This window comes from Strix aluco, chromosome 18 (genome assembly GCF_031877795.1).
Source record: "Strix aluco isolate bStrAlu1 chromosome 18, bStrAlu1.hap1, whole genome shotgun sequence".
NCBI lineage: Eukaryota > Metazoa > Chordata > Aves > Strigiformes > Strigidae > Strix > Strix aluco.
Window position 1 is genome coordinate 1,542,917 of NC_133948.1, and position 18,340 is coordinate 1,561,256.

General features: G+C 54.1%; 1 protein-coding gene across 5 annotated transcripts in view; it reads right to left on the reverse strand.

The window, feature by feature from the left end:
* SGSM1 (small G protein signaling modulator 1) overlaps positions 1-18,340 on the reverse strand; it is a 47,244-nt gene that overhangs the window by 21,723 nt on the left and 7,181 nt on the right. For all 5 annotated transcript variants that reach the window (XM_074844092.1, XM_074844089.1, XM_074844093.1 and 2 more), the window contains exons 3-9: positions 12,627-12,702; positions 4,329-4,491; positions 3,351-3,503; positions 2,740-2,807; positions 1,645-1,790; positions 1,052-1,183; positions 375-499 (exon numbers count right to left, since the gene is read on the reverse strand). In XM_074844092.1, coding sequence (XP_074700193.1) covers positions 375-499; positions 1,052-1,183; positions 1,645-1,790; positions 2,740-2,807; positions 3,351-3,503; positions 4,329-4,491; positions 12,627-12,702 — 863 coding nt within the window. The remainder of the gene's footprint in view (positions 1-374; positions 500-1,051; positions 1,184-1,644; positions 1,791-2,739; positions 2,808-3,350; positions 3,504-4,328; positions 4,492-12,626; positions 12,703-18,340) is intronic.

Sequence of the window (18,340 nt, forward strand, 5' to 3'; positions counted from 1 at the left end):
CCAGATCAAAATAACCATGATGAACCTGAAAGCACTGTGGAGTGGGTAGAGAGGGCATTCTCCTGAGAAAACCCCTGAGGGCAGTAAATGAAACCACTTTGCATCTTTCAGAACAAGCACCCCCCAGCTCCCTCGCTGAGCGCTTCCCAGCAGACGGGCACTAGCACAGCACCTCACCCCATTTCCCACAGCCCACCTCCCCCACCGCCTCGGGCCTCCTTCCCCGTCCCCTCCCCTGTTACAGACCCGGGGGTGACTGCTTTGCTCTGCAGTCAGTAGGAAAACTCACTGATGGACACCAGATCCAAGCTCTGAACCCGGGGAACATTTGCCTCCCCTCTGCCCCGCGGCAGGGCGCACTCGGAGCCAGTCACCTCTTCTCGTAGTCCAGGTCGCCCACGGAGCCGTTCATCAGCTGGTTGGGAGTCCACTTCAGTGCCATGATGTCAGCAGTCTGGTGAAGGGACAGATATCCCGGGATCGCCTCCATGTCGTCTCGCTGGGGAAGTGAAAGGCAGGGAGAGCGCGAGCTAGTGAGAGCAGGCTGGGTGATGCCACAAGTACAGAGCACCGAGGCCAAGCCGTGCCCTGGAGCACAGTTCTGGACCCCAGCACAGCCCGGCCTGCTGCCCCTGAGCCCACCCGCTCACCACAGCAGCCCTGCAAAACCTCCCAGCAGAGACAACGGGACACCTCACCAGCTGGGAAAAGGGCCGAGAGCAGCTGCCCAGCTGAGGCAAACTCGACAGCTCCACCTAAGCAGTTTGCACTTCATTTATTCAACTAGAGTAAGCAGAAAGGGACAGGAGGCAGGTTCTGTGGCCTCTGGTCAGGGAGAGGAGCCTGCTTCTACTCGGACAGAAAAGCAGAGCTCTTCATTCTGCTGGGAGGATCCACATCACCAGAACCTCAACAAACACAGCCCAGTCACTGCCTTCCCAGATTAAAAACGAGTCAGTGCTTCTCCCCATCAAAGCGCCGCTTGGGACAGAACTACCTGGCGGGGAGCAGAGCAGCATTTCAAAGCCCAGATGCCCCAGCAGGTACTTACCGGCTGCACCAGGACGTTGTTCTTGCCATAGAGGAGCGTGGCTCGGGAATTCTGGTGCAGTGACTCCACATAGTCCCTGGCAGACAGCGATGGCCGGTCATCCATACTGCCACTCGAATGCCTTTTCTGAATCTGGAAGAGAGCCACCCACAAACGTGAGGTGAGCACTGACGCCTCTTGCTTTCAAAAAGCTTCTCTTGAAAGCTCATTCCCTCCTCATTTATACACTTAGGGAAGTCACTACTAGAAATCTTTCCCTTTGTGTCCTCTGAGAGGATTCCTGGCTCTGGCCAAGCTTGATTCTGTACTTAGAGAAGCCCCAGGAGTGTGCTTTGTTTGCAATAAACAGAGCAGCCTTCAGCTGCCTTTGCTTTTCGTTCATACACGATGTTCTCAAAGGGCAGAGACAGTGCCGCGTTGGTCCAGCACACCTGCAGTCTCCACAGCCCACGTTCCCAGCACTTCTGGCTGGAAGACTTCAAGTAACTGCCCTTTGCAACTTCTCTCATCAAGAGGGCTTCCCAGCCCTTTTCCAGCCAGCGCTGGCCGTGTGCCCCAGCAGCGCTGCGAGGGGCTGTCCCTCCCACACTCACGCAGAGCGCCGGGCGCTTGGTGGGCGAGTCCTGGCGACAGTGCGAGCTGTGGATCCGGTGCCTCTGGACCAGCTCATCAGCCGAGGGGTCTGTCCAGAAGTGGTCAGCAGTCTTCATCTTGGTGTACTCCAGCGCACAGGGCCCCACTGCACGAAGAAAACGGCAAATGGAAGTCAGTGGTGGTGTTCCCACGACTGTGGTCACCTCAAAGAATCACCGAGGTTGGAAAACCCCTTGAAGCTCCTCCAGTCCAACCATGAACCTCACACTGACCGTTCCCAACTCCACCAGATCCCTCAGCGCTGGGTCAACCCGACTCTTCAACCCCTCCAGGGATGGGGACTCCCCCCCTGCCCTGGGCAGCCCATTCCAACGCCCAACAGCCCCTTCTGCAAAGAAATCCTTCCTAAGAGCCAGTCTGACCCTGCCCTGGCGCAGCTTGAGGCCATTCCCTCTTGGCCTGGCGCTGGTTCCTTGGCTCAAGAGACTCATCCCCCCTCTCTGCACCCTCCTTTCAGGGAGTTGTAGAGGGCCATGAGGTCTCCCCTCAGCCTCCTCTTCTCCAGACTAAACCCCCCCAGTTCCCTCAGCCGCTCCCCATCAGACCTGTGCTCCAGACACTGCACCAGCATTGTTGCCCTCCCAGACCCCCAGCGTCTCAGCACAGGCAGAGAGCGTTGGCCTCAGCACACACTGCTGCGTTGTGGAACAGCAGCAAAGAATTCAGAGGGGTCAGCAGCCCTGGCAGAGAGCAACAACCCACTGCCTGAGCAGCCGTGCGCACGCCGAGCCCCGCGTCATGGCATGGCACTGCTTCCCAGAGCCCCGCCCCAGCTCTGCTTCATGCCTGTCAGAATTACTGTGAAGCCTGGGGAAACCCCCAAGCTCAGTTTTGCAACTCTCCATCTCTAGGCACTGCTCGGCAGCTGCGCAGCACGTGGTCTTTATAGCGCTCCACAGGGCTACCTGCCCAGGGCTATTAAGTTTTCTGAAGTTCTTACTGGGAAACAAGTGCATTTCACATTCCAGATCACAGAACTGGGAACACCGCTCTGGAAAACAAGCTATCAAAGTAGGGTAAGAGGAAAGCGTTACCCAGTAAAGATGCAAGAATTGGCCCATCCACAGGATCCATCAGGAGAGCTTCTTTCTCATAGTACTTACTAGAAAAAAAAATAAAGAGAGCAGAATGCTGTAGCACTTCAGCCCCCTGGGACTGCAAAATGATAGAGACAGTGGTTTTAAATCACTGTAATGCCCTTCTCTTTCTGTATCACTCCTTGATGGTGAGAGGGCAAGAAGCCCTTAATAGGCTGTTTCTGCCAGCTCTGAAATTCCTGGGGAATAGACGCCCTCCTGCAGCACACTGCAAGCACCACATCTCCTAACAAACCACCCCAGGGCTGGAGGTGACACCTCCCCGGGACAGGACACCTCAGCATGCAGCTTCCAGAAGACAAGGATGATGCAGTCCCTGACAACCCAGCCATCAGCAGGGCAAGCGTGGCCTGTTTTTATTTTAGGGAGCGTATGGTGTCAGAGTCCCTGTGCTGGGCACAGGGCAACACAACGGGCCTGTCCCATCCAGGGAATTCTCCAGCCCACTGGGACACAGCTCGGCCAGCAACACCTCCAGCACCACGGGAAGGGGCAGGTGCTGGTAGTGAGTTGGGACGGGTGAATGGTTGGCCTGTGCCAGCACTCACCTGCTGTTTTCTACCAAGTAATGCACGATTTTATCCAAGACCTTTTCAAAGAGGGCTGTGCGGATCCAGAGGTGCTTGACGGCTTGAGGAGACAGGTTGGGCAGCTTCGGCATCTTGCGCACATTCTCCGGGATGCCCTGGACTTGATTTCGTCTTTAGAAGTAAGAAGGCAAAAGACAACAACATCACTGGCTCATCACCGAGCACTGCGGGAGCCCTTGCAGCATCTCGAGGGGCACGAGGTTGGTGTTTCAGTGGTGCTGACGGGGCTGGCTGGGGGAAGCCCAGGGAACCGCGTGGGGACAGGGCCCTGGAGACTGCTCCCTTCATCTATTCCACCCCCTGCTCCAGAAGGCCCACATCTGCATTTGAAAACTGACTTCACTAAACCAGTTTCCCACTGTAAAGGCAGCCTAGAACAAGCTTCTGCCTCAGCAGAGTCCTCCAACCCACACACCTTCTCCACCAGTGCCTGAGGACAGCAGTTCACAAGCAAAGCAGCTTATCTTAGGACAGCACAACGATTCCTGCCCCCAGGTAGCTGCTCCATCCATCTCCCTGCTTCCTGTTCAAGGATGAGTAAGCCACTCTCAAACAGAAGTTGAATTAGTGCAGGTTCAAGCCCTGTACATTGAGGCAGGCCAAATTTGGTTCCAGTTGGCTTAGTGCACCGGTCCATAAACTGTGCCAGTTCAGGAGCAAACACGCTTAGCTGTCCCTGAAGCATGAGACAAGGGGCAGAGGGAGTAAGAACTCGTCCATCCTAGCTTAAACCACAACTGCAACCCTTAAGTCTCCTAGAAAAGCAACCAGTTCAGTCAAGATATCAAAAGTGCAGGACAGGACTCTGCTCCCCTGAGGGAGAAATTCCTCCTGTAGAGGCTCAAGCTGGACATCACGATCCACAGCCATACCCGAACTACACACCCACACCAAAACACGAGTGACCTGGGGATAACAGCAGCGCCGGTGCCTTACGCGTTCTCGATGAGCTGCTCCAGGTCTTGCACTTTCTTGCAAAGCTCCTCTGCCAGAGGAAAGCTCTTTCCCACCTTCATAAACAGAGCCGCTATCTTGTTGCTGCGCAGGAATCCTGCTGCCCTCCGCTTCAGGCCGTACAAGACACAGGCCTCCACCGCAGCTGCAACAGAGCGAAGCCGTTACTGAAGCAGCAGGAGAGCTCAGAGCTCACGTCACAACAGCCGGTCTCCTGCTGCATCCACGACCTTACTCCGCAGTAGAAATGTTTCCCAAGAGGAAACCAGTGCCACGTTCTGCTTCTGCCTAAGCAGATGGGAGATTAGGGAACCCAGATGTTTCTTGACCCAAAGCAGCAGTGGTGCAGCTTTTCTGCCTGTGGAGTCATCAGTTCTGCTGATTATACAGAGGTACAGCTTTAGTTTTGGAAAACTGAAAGACTGAGGTGAGTGCAGTCTATTACAAGTTCAGCTGATCTGAACAGACGACTGGCTTGATGGAACTACACATGAACTGCGGGTGTGCCAAGACTGTGCTTCAACGGAGAGTGAACTTGTGCCTGCTAAAGTAGATCCAGGGTGTCCCTGAAATCACCTGGGACAGACTAGTCAGGCAGACTAACTTGTTTTGGACCGGCTTATCTGACCAAGCACCAGCCCAAAGAGACCTTTCTAGACTGGTGATGAAATGGGAACGTGCGGCTTTCGGACCACAAAGGTGGTAGCTCTGGGCCACCAGCAGCGAGCTGGCGGTGCTGGCGTGCCAGGCTGGCAGCCTGGAGGAAGATTTACCAGAGAGCTTTGCTCATTCATAAAAACAGAGCAGGAGAGAGGACTTGGACCACTGTGCTCACAGCCCTTTGTTCCAGAAACACCAGGATCCAGCTCTGCTACCCTGAATGCAAATTAATGTAATGCTGGAAAAATCTCTGTGTGCACGGAGGTCGCATCCTGCTCCCAGGTCTGTGCTGGCACAATCGCTGTTCCCAGAGCTGTCCCAGTGGAGGAGCGACGGCTCATGGCGTGGTGGTACCACACGGATCAGGAGCTGCCGAGAGCCCGCTCACACGGAGTCACTCAGGTTAAGCCTGTGGGAGTGAACAGTTGATCTCTGGTTTAACAGCTTGAAGCTAAGCGTGGCTGTACACCGCACAGCGACGCGGCTGCCGGGCTGAACGGGTCTGAAACCGCTTCAGGTGACTGGAGCGGGACGGAGAGCAGGCTTTGCGGTGTCACTGGGGAGGGACTGCCAACAGCACACCAGTCTTGGGGTCCCTCCGCCAGCTCAGCACACGAGTCCCTCTCCTTTCCCTCCAGCGTGCTCATCAGTCCAGCCACCACCATTAATCAAAGGGCTAGATGGAAAGATGGGATGTAAAACTTATATATTTTAAGGCAGAGAACATCCCCACCTGGCCTTCAGGAAAATGTCCTCGTCAGACATGTGACAACTAACTGCATCTTCTCCAGGTAGGATAATTGCTTTGCTATGCAGACAAACAGGCTGACATTCTCCTTGCAGGCTTCTCGCAGTTTGTAGAGAAACCAAACAACTCCCTGAAGTTTTCCCCTCGGCCCAGTCTGAGGGATGGGTACGGCTGGAACAGGAGCTTTCACCACACTGTGCTGGGATGGTCCAAGTGCGAAGGAGAAAGCTCAGGAGCAAGAGACAGGCACACTGAGGATTTCCTAAAGCAGCTGAGGAAATGAGGCAATTTTTTCACAAAAAAATCCCAGGGTTTACACAAACGTTTTCCTGAAAAACCTAAAGGCAGTAGAGAACCTGGGAATAAACCCCAGGCAATGCCAGCGGCTCAGTCTGGCTTCAGAGACCCTCCCAGCTGGGTGGCGACTCAGCTGGCTCCTCATAGCTGGTACTCGGCAGTTAAGTCCCCGTGCAAGGCTTTGCCTAACTCCCTGCACTGGACTTTGCCGAAAGGCAGCATCAGACACTCACCAGACCACAGCGAGTGCCCGGAGAGCACCAGCACCCTGCCTGGGCAGGCAGGAGCGGGGAGCCCGGGCGGGCAGCTCTGCCGGCGCTGGGAGACAGCGATGACTCCACAGAAAGCTGCGCACACGTAGCGGCTCCAGCGGCAATCTGTTTGCCAGAGTCCCCTGGGAGGGCGCGGGATGGATGTCTAGTGTCAAACACAGACTTATTAAACAGGCTGATCAAAGCACTGGAAAATTACACGGACCCACAGTTCTGCAGGCTATTGATCTGGGTCTGACAAGAAGCTTTCTGGTGTACCAGCACCCCTCCTTCACCAGGAAGCCGATGCTGCCGAGCTCAGCCGTGCTGAGCCTTCCCCGCAGCGGCCCAGCAGATGCTGATTCGCCTCTCGCTTGGAAAGGCATTTTTTCCTACAGCTGAACAACTCTATGGAGACATTAAAAAAGACATTTCATGCAGACCCATCAGCTCTCAGGGCTGCGAGATGCTCTCATTATCTCTGCCCTGCTTAGTGCCATGCCCGAGTTCACCGCCGAGCAGGCAGGGCGGGCGGGCAGCATCTGAGGCGCTGCCAGACATATCCCGTGCTAACTGCAGAAAAGCAACACATCTGGGCCAGCCAAGTCCTCCTCACACAGTAACAGCCATTCAGAGCCACTGGATGGATGTCTAGTTTTTAAACAAAGCCCTTCACAAACCTTCCTGAAGCCCAAACATGCTGCAAACACACGCACGCATGGATGGGTCTTCCTACCTGTACCAGACGATTATTCGCAGCTGCAAAATAAGACCAGACAGCTCCCTGGCTTTGGGACCAACTGCAAGAAGACCCACCCCTCCCTCACAAGCACTCAAATCAACCCACCCCACATCCCTTCATTCATTTGTTCTGTGCTCCAAGGCTGAAATACAAGTGACTGACACAAACAACCCTCCTGCCTGAGACTGCATCCAGTCATGCCCATTTTAGCACCTGACCATGGAGCTGGCATCTCCCGAAAGCTCAGGCCTGTCCTCGCTGATAACCTCCCGCAGTGGAGTCAACCGCAGCCAAGTGAGCTCAGGAGCTAGCTGGAGTGGAATTGCAAGCAGAAAAGCCACAGCTTTGGTTTTGGAATGCAAGGTTATGCTGACTTATAGCCGAAGAAGAAATCACAGCAGCACCTTCAAAACCTGAGACCGAACTGAGGGTGAGGTCTGGGGGACCACACGCCCACATCAGCCCGTGTCTGCTGCCAGCACCACCGCCCCCTCCTCCAATTTGTACTTTGGGGGATTTCCCTGTTCCCAAGCAGCTCTTTCGAGGTGGCCTCAGCCTCCACAGCGAGTGCCAGCCTGGCCAGGCTCCAACGCTCACCTGGGGCAGCCAGACATGGTGTAAGTGCAGCGCTGGATTTGTGGCATTCCCAGCTCTGCTAAGCCATCAGCTGTCAGATTAATTATGCTGTCAAGCAGCAACTTATCAGGGCCCAGTTTTCTGCCAGCTGCACGAGGTAACAAGAGGCCAGCAAGGCAATGAGCCCAAAAAGCCCCTCTGCACCTCGCACCCACCCTCGTATGCTGGAGAGAAAAGTCATGCAAGCAAGCCTTCAGTCATCAGCATCTGTCACCAACGCCACAGACTGACCCTCTCCAAAACGCTTCTCCTGCTGGCAAAACTACACACAACTGCACAGTCTCCAAGGAAAAACCCTCCCTGTGCTCTCCCAAGGGCTCAGAAGCTTGAGCATATAAACTAAGTGTATCAGGTCCATGCTAAATCCAGGGATAGTGGTAGATTTTTTTTTTAACCTTATGATTTTTTGAGCCCAGTTCATAACTTACTGTCACCACTGCAAACAGACACTGCGAAGAGAAAGACTCTCCCCATCCCCACGGCAGAAACGCACAGTGCAGGGGTTCTGTGCAGCTACGCCCAGGCAAGGGGGGAGTTTGATTTCTTGGCAAAAGACTAAAGATATTTGAGATCCCGAGAGCGCTCTGGCCCGGCACAATTCAAACCGCTCAGGGGCTGAGCACGAAGGCAGTCTCGGCACTGATGTGGACAACAAACCCCCCTCAGCTCACGCAGGCCCCCAGCCCCGCTGCCAGCTCTCCATCAGCCTCCCAGGGCAGCGTCAACGTGACAGATGCCAATTCGCGTTTTTCTGCTTCAAACCCTTCCCTTGCAGGCAAAACAGGGCAGCTGCCCTTTCCTGCCAGACCACTGGTCTCATCAGAAGGGGTTTGCGGTACGCTGGCTACGCAGAGGATGAGGAGGGCTCAACGAGGAGGGCTCTGTGGGGAAGGTGGCTCTTCCCAGAGAACAGGGCAGCTCTGCCTAGCCAGAGCCAGGCTTGCAGCACGCTCGGCTTGTCAGGGAAAGAGATTATTTATAAGCTCACGCAGCTCACGGTGAGCCACAGCACCGAGGAAGGTGCACATACCATCCAAATGAGAGAGCAACAGCAGACGGACCAGAAGGTGTAGACACCAGAAGCCAGTGGAAGTGCAGCAGCAGCATTAAGAAACCAGAAGGAACCAACGAGCCCTCCGTGCCTGGATGCCTCAAGCTCCATGTCGCAGGAGGCTATAAATAATTCCAGGCTGCAAAGCCTCGTGCTGCACAGAAAAGCAGAGAATGAGTCACACCTTGAAGTCTGTTCTGCTCTTTCGATGCCATTCGGTCGACAGCGTACAAAGGCAGAGAGGCCTGAAACAAGCATCTGCATGTCTTTTATGTGAGGGCCCAGGAGAAAAGGCAGACGACAGCCTCTTTGCTCTCTGAAGCAGAAAAGGAGACCTCACAGCTCCCTCCTCTTTCTTTTCTGTGCCCGTCTGTGGATGCTACTGCCTTATTCAGCGGCGACAGCGCTGCACGAGCCTTCTCCAAGCAACTTCTCCTAAAGCTAGTTGTCATCGCTTCTGTCATTTTCTTCCTAGCCTCCAAATTAGCAAGCTGCCCTTCAGCTATTTGTAAACTGAGGAGTGTGGCTCCCGCTCCGCACGCCGCCTGCAGCATTTGCTCAGCAGCAGCCACATGGGCCCAGCCTGGGCGTGTTGGAAGCGCCGCTGCCTGTAACTCAGCAAATGTCTCTGCTGAGAGCGACCGGCACGGCAAGCGGGTCAGGCTGCAAGCGGGCACCCCCTTCCCTGGGAGCCAGGGCTCGTGGTGTTGGTTCCCTGGCAGCTTCAGTCTCAAGGCTGAGCCACAGGACAACAGAGGAGCTTCTTGCTTTGCCCTTTAAAGAAACTTGCTCGGCCAAGGACCCTGCCAGGTCCAGGTCCCCGTCTCAAATCCCCGGCAGCAGCAGCGCTGCGCGGACACCCCGCAGCTGCGCTTGCCCAAGCTCCTCGGTTTGCAGGAGCAACACTTACCCTCGCAGCTACGCTGGGCTCTGCGCGGGGACCACAGGGCTGGCTGTCACCTGGGGAGGGGAGGTGGCAGCGAACAGCAAGGCACAGCTAAAACCAGCCGGTAGCCTCCCTCCCTTAACACTGCTGCTCTGCGGAGAGCAGGGAAGGTTTGTCAGCAGCTCTGTGCCCTGCAGAAAGGAACACAGGCAGTTTCCGCCATCGAAACGCTTTGCAGAGGCAGCTGCTGGCCTGGGAAGGCCCCTGGTCTCAGGGGGTCACGACTGCACGGCAGCAAGGGACAAGGAGGCGCCCGAGATCTGGTCCAGGAGCGCCCAGGCACGTCGCAGAGGCCAGGCTCTGCCCAATGGTGCCTCCAGAGATTCCCCACAGGCCCCCAGGACTGCAACGAGCAGGAAGGCTGTAGCTGTTCGGAAGGCTCAGGTCAAGGGAGCCCACAACATCACCCCCACTACCCGGCAGAGCTGGGCCCAGACGCCGTCGTGGCAGCCTGCCTGCTCAGCCATCGCCCTGCGTGTTGCCATAGACACTACCGCGGTAGCCGGAGCAGGGAGAGCTAGCACGTGGTGGCTAGCACGGGGGCCAGGGCTGCAAAATTGGTGAGTGGGCAGAGAGGGAGCACAGCTTCTCCCAGCAGAGCTCCGAGGATGCCTCCTCTGTCTATTTTCTCAGTAGAAACGCGTGAAACAGAGAGGGCAGCCAGCAAGCACCACAGCCCGCTCAACGGCACGGCAGGCACGGCTTCCTCGGCAGCAGCGCACGGCCAGTGAGCGGGAGAGATCGGACGGAGCCAGGAGAAAGGGCAGCACCCACCAAGCAGAGGGAACCTCGACCCACGCTGGGGGCACACGCACACACCGCGCTCCCCCAAAGCCCCTTCCAAGCAGGGACAGATGCTGCGCTCCAGGACCAGACCTCCTGCCCTGGGAGTCAGCGGGCAGAGGGAACTCTAACACTTCCATCACGAGTTCAGTGGAGGAACTGCGGCTTGCAAACTTCAGGGATCAACCCAAAGAGGGCAATTCCACTGATTTTGGTGAACAGAGCTTCATCTCACACATGCAAGCGGGGAAGCACAGCAGAGTAAGACACGTAGCAGAATCACGAGCCCTCAGTAAGCTGCCTTCAGCAAACTACCTCTGCCATTTGCCCAGTGCTGCCAGCGAGCAGCAGCGACAGCTTTCGCATCCACACCGCCTCGAGAGCGGCCCCGGGAGGGAGAACCACTGTGTCTGGCAGGAGCCTGGCAGAACCATCCCTCACAAAGCCAGCTGCCGCTCTACGCAACACTGCCAAGGGAAGGGGCTATAAACAGATTCAGAAACAAAGGCACCTGGGAAAACCACCATTGTGCAAGTCTACTACTGGGCCAGAGGACAGCAGGGGACTTGCTATTCTTCTATAGTGGTCACTGGTGTCTCCCAAAACCAGTACCCATCTCTCAGACAGCTGCTAGTGAGGAGGCAGAGGCAGAGGGAGGGCACCGGGCACCAGACACCTTGCCAAAGCACGTTCTCAAGCTCTGGGTGAGTGGGTAAACAGTTGACACTGCCCGAGCACAGAAATCACAGCTCACGTGTCTGATTAATGCTGTCCCTTTGTCTCCTTGAAGCCCCCCCGCATCTGCTCCAGCTCCACCCCACCTGCATCCCCATGGGGCTCAGAAATTTTCTTATCCAAGCAGCACCTAGCACAAAGGACCTGTTCCATGCCCAGGGCTCCTGGGCTACAACCACCTCACTCATCCGACAGCCTGAAGGGCTTGTCCTGCTATCAATAGACTAATTAGCTTCCGCCTAGGTTTGATATTCATCAAACAATCCCCAGTCCCCCAGCCAGGTCTCCCCGCTTTTGCAAACACTGACGCTGGCAGTACCTGGCAGACAGGGCAGCTGAAGCTGCTGAAGAAGCTGCTTTACCTGGGCATTAACTGTCTGAGGCAGACACTTATTCTCCACTTTGAATGGGTGACCAGAGCTGCACAGAAGGGCCAAAAGAATAGAAATAATCTAACTTTGCCACCCTGACTGCAAAGTCTCCCCTGATGATCAGCAGTGATCTTAGTAAAAGGCAAAATTCTGTTTTCATCTGTCAGAGACGAGATGGAGCCAAGGTGTTGGACCATTAGCCCCACTCTGTGGGTTGGTCCAGCCCCCAGAAACCTTCTCCAGTGCTCAGTGCTGGCCTGCTGAGCTCTGCACTGGGCAGGGTGCTGAGACCTGGCCTCAAACTCATACCACATGCCACCAGGAACAAGGTTGCCCTCTCCTGCTCCACACTACCTTTGAGATACAACTACTGCTCCTCTCCTGCTCCACAGTCCTTGCCCAGAGTCCCCCCTCACGTACCGCAGACAAAAGCCAACAGCTCTTCAGGGAGGTTTTTGGAAAACGCTTCGCCAAGGTTTTGATGGACCCATTCTGAAACACTTCCACATTTACAAAACTGTACACCAGTAGAAAAAAGAACAGGTGAAAAAAACAGATTAAGTGAAAAGCACAGCTGCCAGAAAACAAGCCTGAAACCAGCACAATGTCAGAGCAGATCTTCCACAAAGTCCATTTACAATTCTTTAGCAGCCTCCAGCCTGCTCCTGCACTCAGGCAGAACGAAGACTCCTTTCCTTAAATTCCTGTTCTCTAATAGCAAAGAAATATTTGGACTTGACCGACTTTCTGTTGAATCAATTCTTAGGGGAATTAAAAGATTATTTCTAGTATTTCTTAAATGACTGTATACACTGCCAACATCCCTCCCTCTTTTGACACATCTCAGTATATTTTAAGCACAGAGCAAGGGCCTCAGGGACTGCGACCGCTGCCAGAACAACTCCTCCTCTGGCACCAACCACCTCCTCAGCCCCAGCACAATGCCCCAGAACCAGAATGTGTCCCCAGGAACAGCGCCAGCTCCGGGCAGGAAAAGCCCAACGTGAAGAGGATGCTCCAGCCCCCCGTTCACATCCACATCCCGCCACCGGAGACTCACCACAGAAGGAGATGATGTGGCTGCTGTCCTCATGCACAAACTTCCTCGTCACCGCCTCCTCCATGATCTGCTTCACCTGTTGAACAGAGGCCAGGTTAGAGAAAATGTTGAATTTCAGCCCCAGAGCAGAGTGAGGAGACCTGTGGTGGAGCGGGTGCGAGATGCTCTGCTGGTTTCGTGTCTGTAAGGAAACCTCCTCTGCTCTCTGACTTTTCTAATCGCTCTAACGGCGCAGGAGGTCTCACAGAGGATTAACACAGCTTTGCCTGCTGAGCATCACCTCCTATTTCAAAAAGTCAGATATAAAAAAAAAAGGTTGTTTTGTTTTTGAGAAACTTCAAAGTAAGAAAACAGCAGAGAATTAACTGCAGGAAGCAAGCATCATTTAGATAAAAGACATCTTAATAAGGGTAACCAAATCTCATACTTAATGCTTTTACAGCATTGTTATGTTCTTTCATTTTACAGGGATTTGACAAATTCCATGTGAAATCGCTGTTCCAAATGTCAATGCCAAATTCAATGATCACCTGGCACCAAATGTGATTGCACAGCAATGCAATCAGCGCTGCCCTCCCGAACGACTGAGTCTCCACTTCTCATGTCACATTACTGGCACTCATTTCAGGGCAATTAACCCAAAGGAAGCTGTCGTGTAGGTTGCACATCAGGGGCACAATGAGGGGAAGAAAATAAATAGGGACCCGTATAAATTAGGAGCGTAGACACAAGGTGGGAGGTCAGACCTGCCAGGTAAGCAGGCTGCAGAGGACAGACTGTGGCCTTGGGGAAGCTCCCAGGACTGTCTGGCTACTCCACAGCAGCAGCTCAGCAGAGCCTGAGGAGCCCAGAACTGCCAGAGCAAGAAATCCAAGCACCCCTCTAGCACTGCTGCTCTTCCACGAGTACCTGGCACTGCCAGCACTGGCACTGCCCCGCTCTCCCCCTGCCACGCAGAGCATCCCTCTGGCAGCACACACACCCCTCAGACCTGCTTGGGAGAAACAGCAGGGTCACCCCATAAATAAGCACTAACGAACTGGGCGTGCATTAAAGCTGTTACACATCCCCTCAGAGCCAGCAGGTCCAACCGCTGCCGTGAGGGCCTTCCCCGTGGCTCAGCTTCAGCAGCTCGCCCAGACCAGAGATTCCCTGGCAGGGCTGGCCCTCACCCCTCAGTGCAGAGCACTCCCACCATGCCCGAGCCCCCTCTCAGCTCTCCAGCCCACCTGCCCACGCAGCCCGTGTTGTTTCCGTGGTATTCTGGAGCTAAAAAAACTGGGCTAGACCAAGCTTTGTTCCACAGCAACTGCAGGTTATAAACTTGAGTCGCTGTCAAAGGAGAGGATTTTATAAGTGCCTTGTTGCCCTATTTCTGATGATCAGCTTCCAACCCAGGCTGCCAGCAGCCTGTCCCCCCTTGCTGAGGATCTGTGGAAACATGTTGTCCTCCCTCCATGTCTCCCACTGCTCCTGGCAGCTACCTCGCTGCTGTGCTGAACTTGAACTCAGTTATTCTCTACAAGGAGGACACTGAAGGCAGCATCTGAACACATGCTGCTGCTGAACAGTGACAGTTTTCGGCACCTCAAGCAACTTTGCGCTCTCAACAGAGATGACTTCTCCCATTCCCACGGGTTGGGGGAACGCTGCTGGGGGTGCTCTGACTTTCAGGGTGAGATTCTGCATGAAATGCCCTTAAAGCTGGATGATGTGGGGGAGTATGGTCCTATGATCAGGGCAGGGCAGAGCAGGGAACACAGAGCCACTCCGAGGGCTGCCTCTGCTCTCCGGCAACTTCATCTCTATTCGCCCCCACGCCTCTGTAGGACGCAGGAGCTGCACACCAGCGATGTGGAGTTCAGTGCTCAGAGGGGTTTGAGCCTTGCTCAGGCGCTGCTGGAGAAGTTGGGTGTTATTAATGAAGGAGGCAGCCCTAGACTGAGGGCTCTGCCTGCCGCCGTCGTCCACCACTGCCTCGGCCAGCTCGTACCAGCAGAGCCATGGATCTGCCGTCCCTCCGCAGCCCTGGGGCAAACATCACAGCCTTTCCAGCCCTGCTCGGTCCCCAGCTGTCACCCTCCCTGATCCTGCTGAAATCAGCAAAAGTCCAGCTGAATGTTTGGCCCTTAAACAGTCAGTTCCTAACTGGTTTTCCTTTTAAATACAGAGTTGCCAGCGTGCCCGGATCTCATCTTCTAGTGCCTCTATAACATCTTGCTTTTCACTCTGTGGTTTCAGAAAACGCAGGGGAAAGGGTTCACAGTGCAGAGATGTGGGCGTAAGAGAGGCTCTGCTTATCAAGATGTTCCTTCTGAAGGCACAGGGAGGAGGAGAAAACAGCAGGTCAAGTCTTGGCCAAGCAAACCTTGCATGTATGAGAGACCTTTAATGGCATCATCTGGGGAATTGAACTCCTTTGCAAGATATAATCAAGGTCAGATATGCACAGCTGACAGCTCAATGAAGGAAATCCTTTTATGAATATGGATTAAGAAAAAAGTCCTCTCTACAGCCAAAAGCATATCTCTGCATGTCAAAGCAATCAGGTCAGCTCCCAGTGCTGCTCTGCTCCGAGGCACGGGGTGACTAACAGAGCCTGCTCGTGAACCCCAGGGGAGCAGGACGAGCACAGGGAATTCACCTGGACCCCGGCAGCCCAGATGAGCTGACAGCCAGTCAGGAACTCGCAGCAGGAAACGTCACCGAGATGCGGACCTGGGGACCGGAGGTGGCTCAGAGCTGGGAATTCACCTCGGCACAGCACGATACAGCTCCTGCAGCCCGACTCCAGCTGCAGGAACACCCCGGGCACTGAGGGCTCCGCTTCCAGAGACTCGCCAGAAAGCTCCCTCTTCTACCTCAGTGCTTCGCTGCGGCAAGTGGCCACAAACTGCAGCCGTCCCTTATCAGGGCACCGTCCAGCATGGCGAGGCCAGGCGAGGCTAGCATCCCTTCATTTCATTACGCCCGACGTACAGTTTTGCCCCTTGTCCCGCTGCCATGTGCCGAGCACCATGGAAGGAGGCAGCTGCAGCCCTCACTCGGGCTTCACGGCTCCAGGAGCGTTTTATTTTAAACTTCAACAACAGAAGGAATACCATGAAACAGAAACAGGGACAGAGCAAGTCCCAGCAAGAGGGAAGGAGTCCCTCTCTAACATCTGCTGCATTATAGCGACATAAATCCCCCGACCTTGGCTGCAGCAGTGAATTACAGACGGGAAGCAGCACACACCTCTGTCCACCAGCAGCCAGTGCCCAGGTGCACACCAAGACAGAGTTCCTCCTTTTCCTCCACCCGACATTACAAGTGTCCAACAAAGACATGCCAATCCCTCCTTTGGAAACCCCAGTTGTCCCAGGAACCATCACCCATCACCCCCTTGTTGCAGCCCTGGCAGAGGTCCAGTGATGAATGCCTTGGAACCTCGGGAATTCTCCAAAATTGGGCTCTCCCAGCAGGCTGAGCTGCCTTTGTCCAGACACAGCCCTCACCCGGGCTGAGCTTCCCCTGTCAGCGGGTCACGGGCACTTCTCTCTCACATACCCAAGTAATCTGCTACAAAACAATGAACACACAGATATAAAACGTACCCTCATGGCAACACTAGTACCGTCTGTATTTCAAACCTTCCAAAATACACTTGAGAATCAATGCACATACCAGCTTCTGATCAAATTAGGAATGTACTCAAATTTAAGCAGTCTATTCAAATATTTGTCAGGCACCTTTCGGGCACGCCACTGTCTCGCTGCTCGGACACGAGGCCACAGTCGCACCCCCCGCAGGACTGCCTTCTGTGGGCAGGGACCATCTGGTCATTCTGTGCCCGCAGAGCCACCAGCACAGCGGGACGCCGGCTCTGACCCGGCATCTCAGTGCCAACACGGCACGAACAACCTGCACTCTCCAGGCACACACAAAAAAAACCCTTCCAAGAGACACAGTTTAGTGGAAAATTACTCATTAAAAGAGGAAAAAAAAAAAAAGTGGTGTATTGACTGAGGTTATCACGCTAAACAAAATAAATCAAAGATATCTAAAGAAATAGAAGTGGAAAGGGCGCTGCAACAAGGGCACTCACCTGACATGAAGGGCTAGAGCAGAACGGGAGCAGCTCTACAACAAACACAAACCCCAGTAGACAGATAAATACGGTCTCGTAACAGAAAACAAGTGTTATACCGAGAAAGTTTTCAAACAGAACAATTTTACATTTGCTCATAAATGGACACAGCTGGCATCTCTAGGACAGCTCCAACCCAGAGAACCCCAAAACTCCTGACAGGTCTCCTATGCTGTTGTCTGCAGACCCCGAAGGACTCTCCCCCCCACCCTGGCCCCCAGCCCCTCTGCAGGGACCACAAACGCCGCAGCAGCACCCGCTGCCATCTGCCACGGTGCCCCCGGAGCCTCTCCCGGCAGTGCAGCACGTTTGGGACACTGCGGGGATGGAGAACGCCAGCTAACCCCCCGTTTGGCTCACTGCACAGAGAAGACTTGAACAGCCTCTAAATATGCTGCATTCCAGCATTTTAATGCTAATTCTCATATTGTAGCCAGAACAATCTCAACAAATGAAGCTGCCCACTCTTAGATAAAGCCAGTCTAAGGAAAATGAGATGTTTGCTCTTCTTTTATTAGAAAGGAAATTAAAACAGCAACTAATGATTTAGCTGTAGGTAAACTCGAGAGGAATATCATAAACTACTCCACAACAGTAAAACCACTCCTGGCTCCAGCTGTGAGCAGAGGACAAGTCACCCCTGCTCTGGGAGAGCAGGGTCACAGGGACACCCCACAACGAGGTGTCCACACAAACTCAACAGCATTAATTGCAGTTCCAAGAATACAACAGAAGACAGGCCAGTCTCGACATCACCGTCTGAATCACAGACTTGTGAGCAAGTGAGCTAGTCCTCCTTTGCTTCACGTGCAAGTCTAAATTACAAGGAAATCAATTTTTTTTTCCTCCTTGTCGCATCTCCAAAGCCGGATCCAAGAGCCACAGGCACTGAGAAGAGTCCTTGGGTAACGGCATTCATCAGGGGCATCAGGAACCCCAGCGCACCCCCTTCAGAGCAGGGATCTGAGTTGCAGCCCCATACCTCCAGTGAGGCTCCTAATCCCAGAGTCAGCTTCTCTTTTGGTTCCTCTTGGCCTGGCCAGTTCCATCACAGCCAAAACACTGTTATTAAAATTTTGTTTGAGTAACCACTTTTGCGTCCCCCTTCAAAAACGAAAACAAAACCTTACCTATGCGACAACCCCCAGAGCCCAATGAGGGATGCAGGCTTAGATTTTTCTGCTACAAAATTCCCAGGACTGCACTTCATCTCAGAGTCCAATTTTCCCATAACAGAGCTTCAAAACCATGGCCAGTCCCAGCTGTCATTTACATTGGGGGAGCAAGCCAAATATGACAGCAGTTACAATAACCACCGAGGGGCAGAGATCAGGAGCAAACCAATAACTCTGGGTTTAATTAGTCTAAGGCAATATTGACTCACAACTCTCTTTTATTTGGCTGGATTTTTCCAGGCAAGTCACCATACAACCTCTACTCTAGATCATTCACTGATGTTTACAGCCACGATTTTCCCTGCCACGCTTCTTGCAAAGCCTTGTGCTGGTTATTAAGGCATTGGTATGGGAGCACAGCATCTCCCGTGTATTTGCCATGCTCCTGACTCTGAAATTGTTTATAGCAA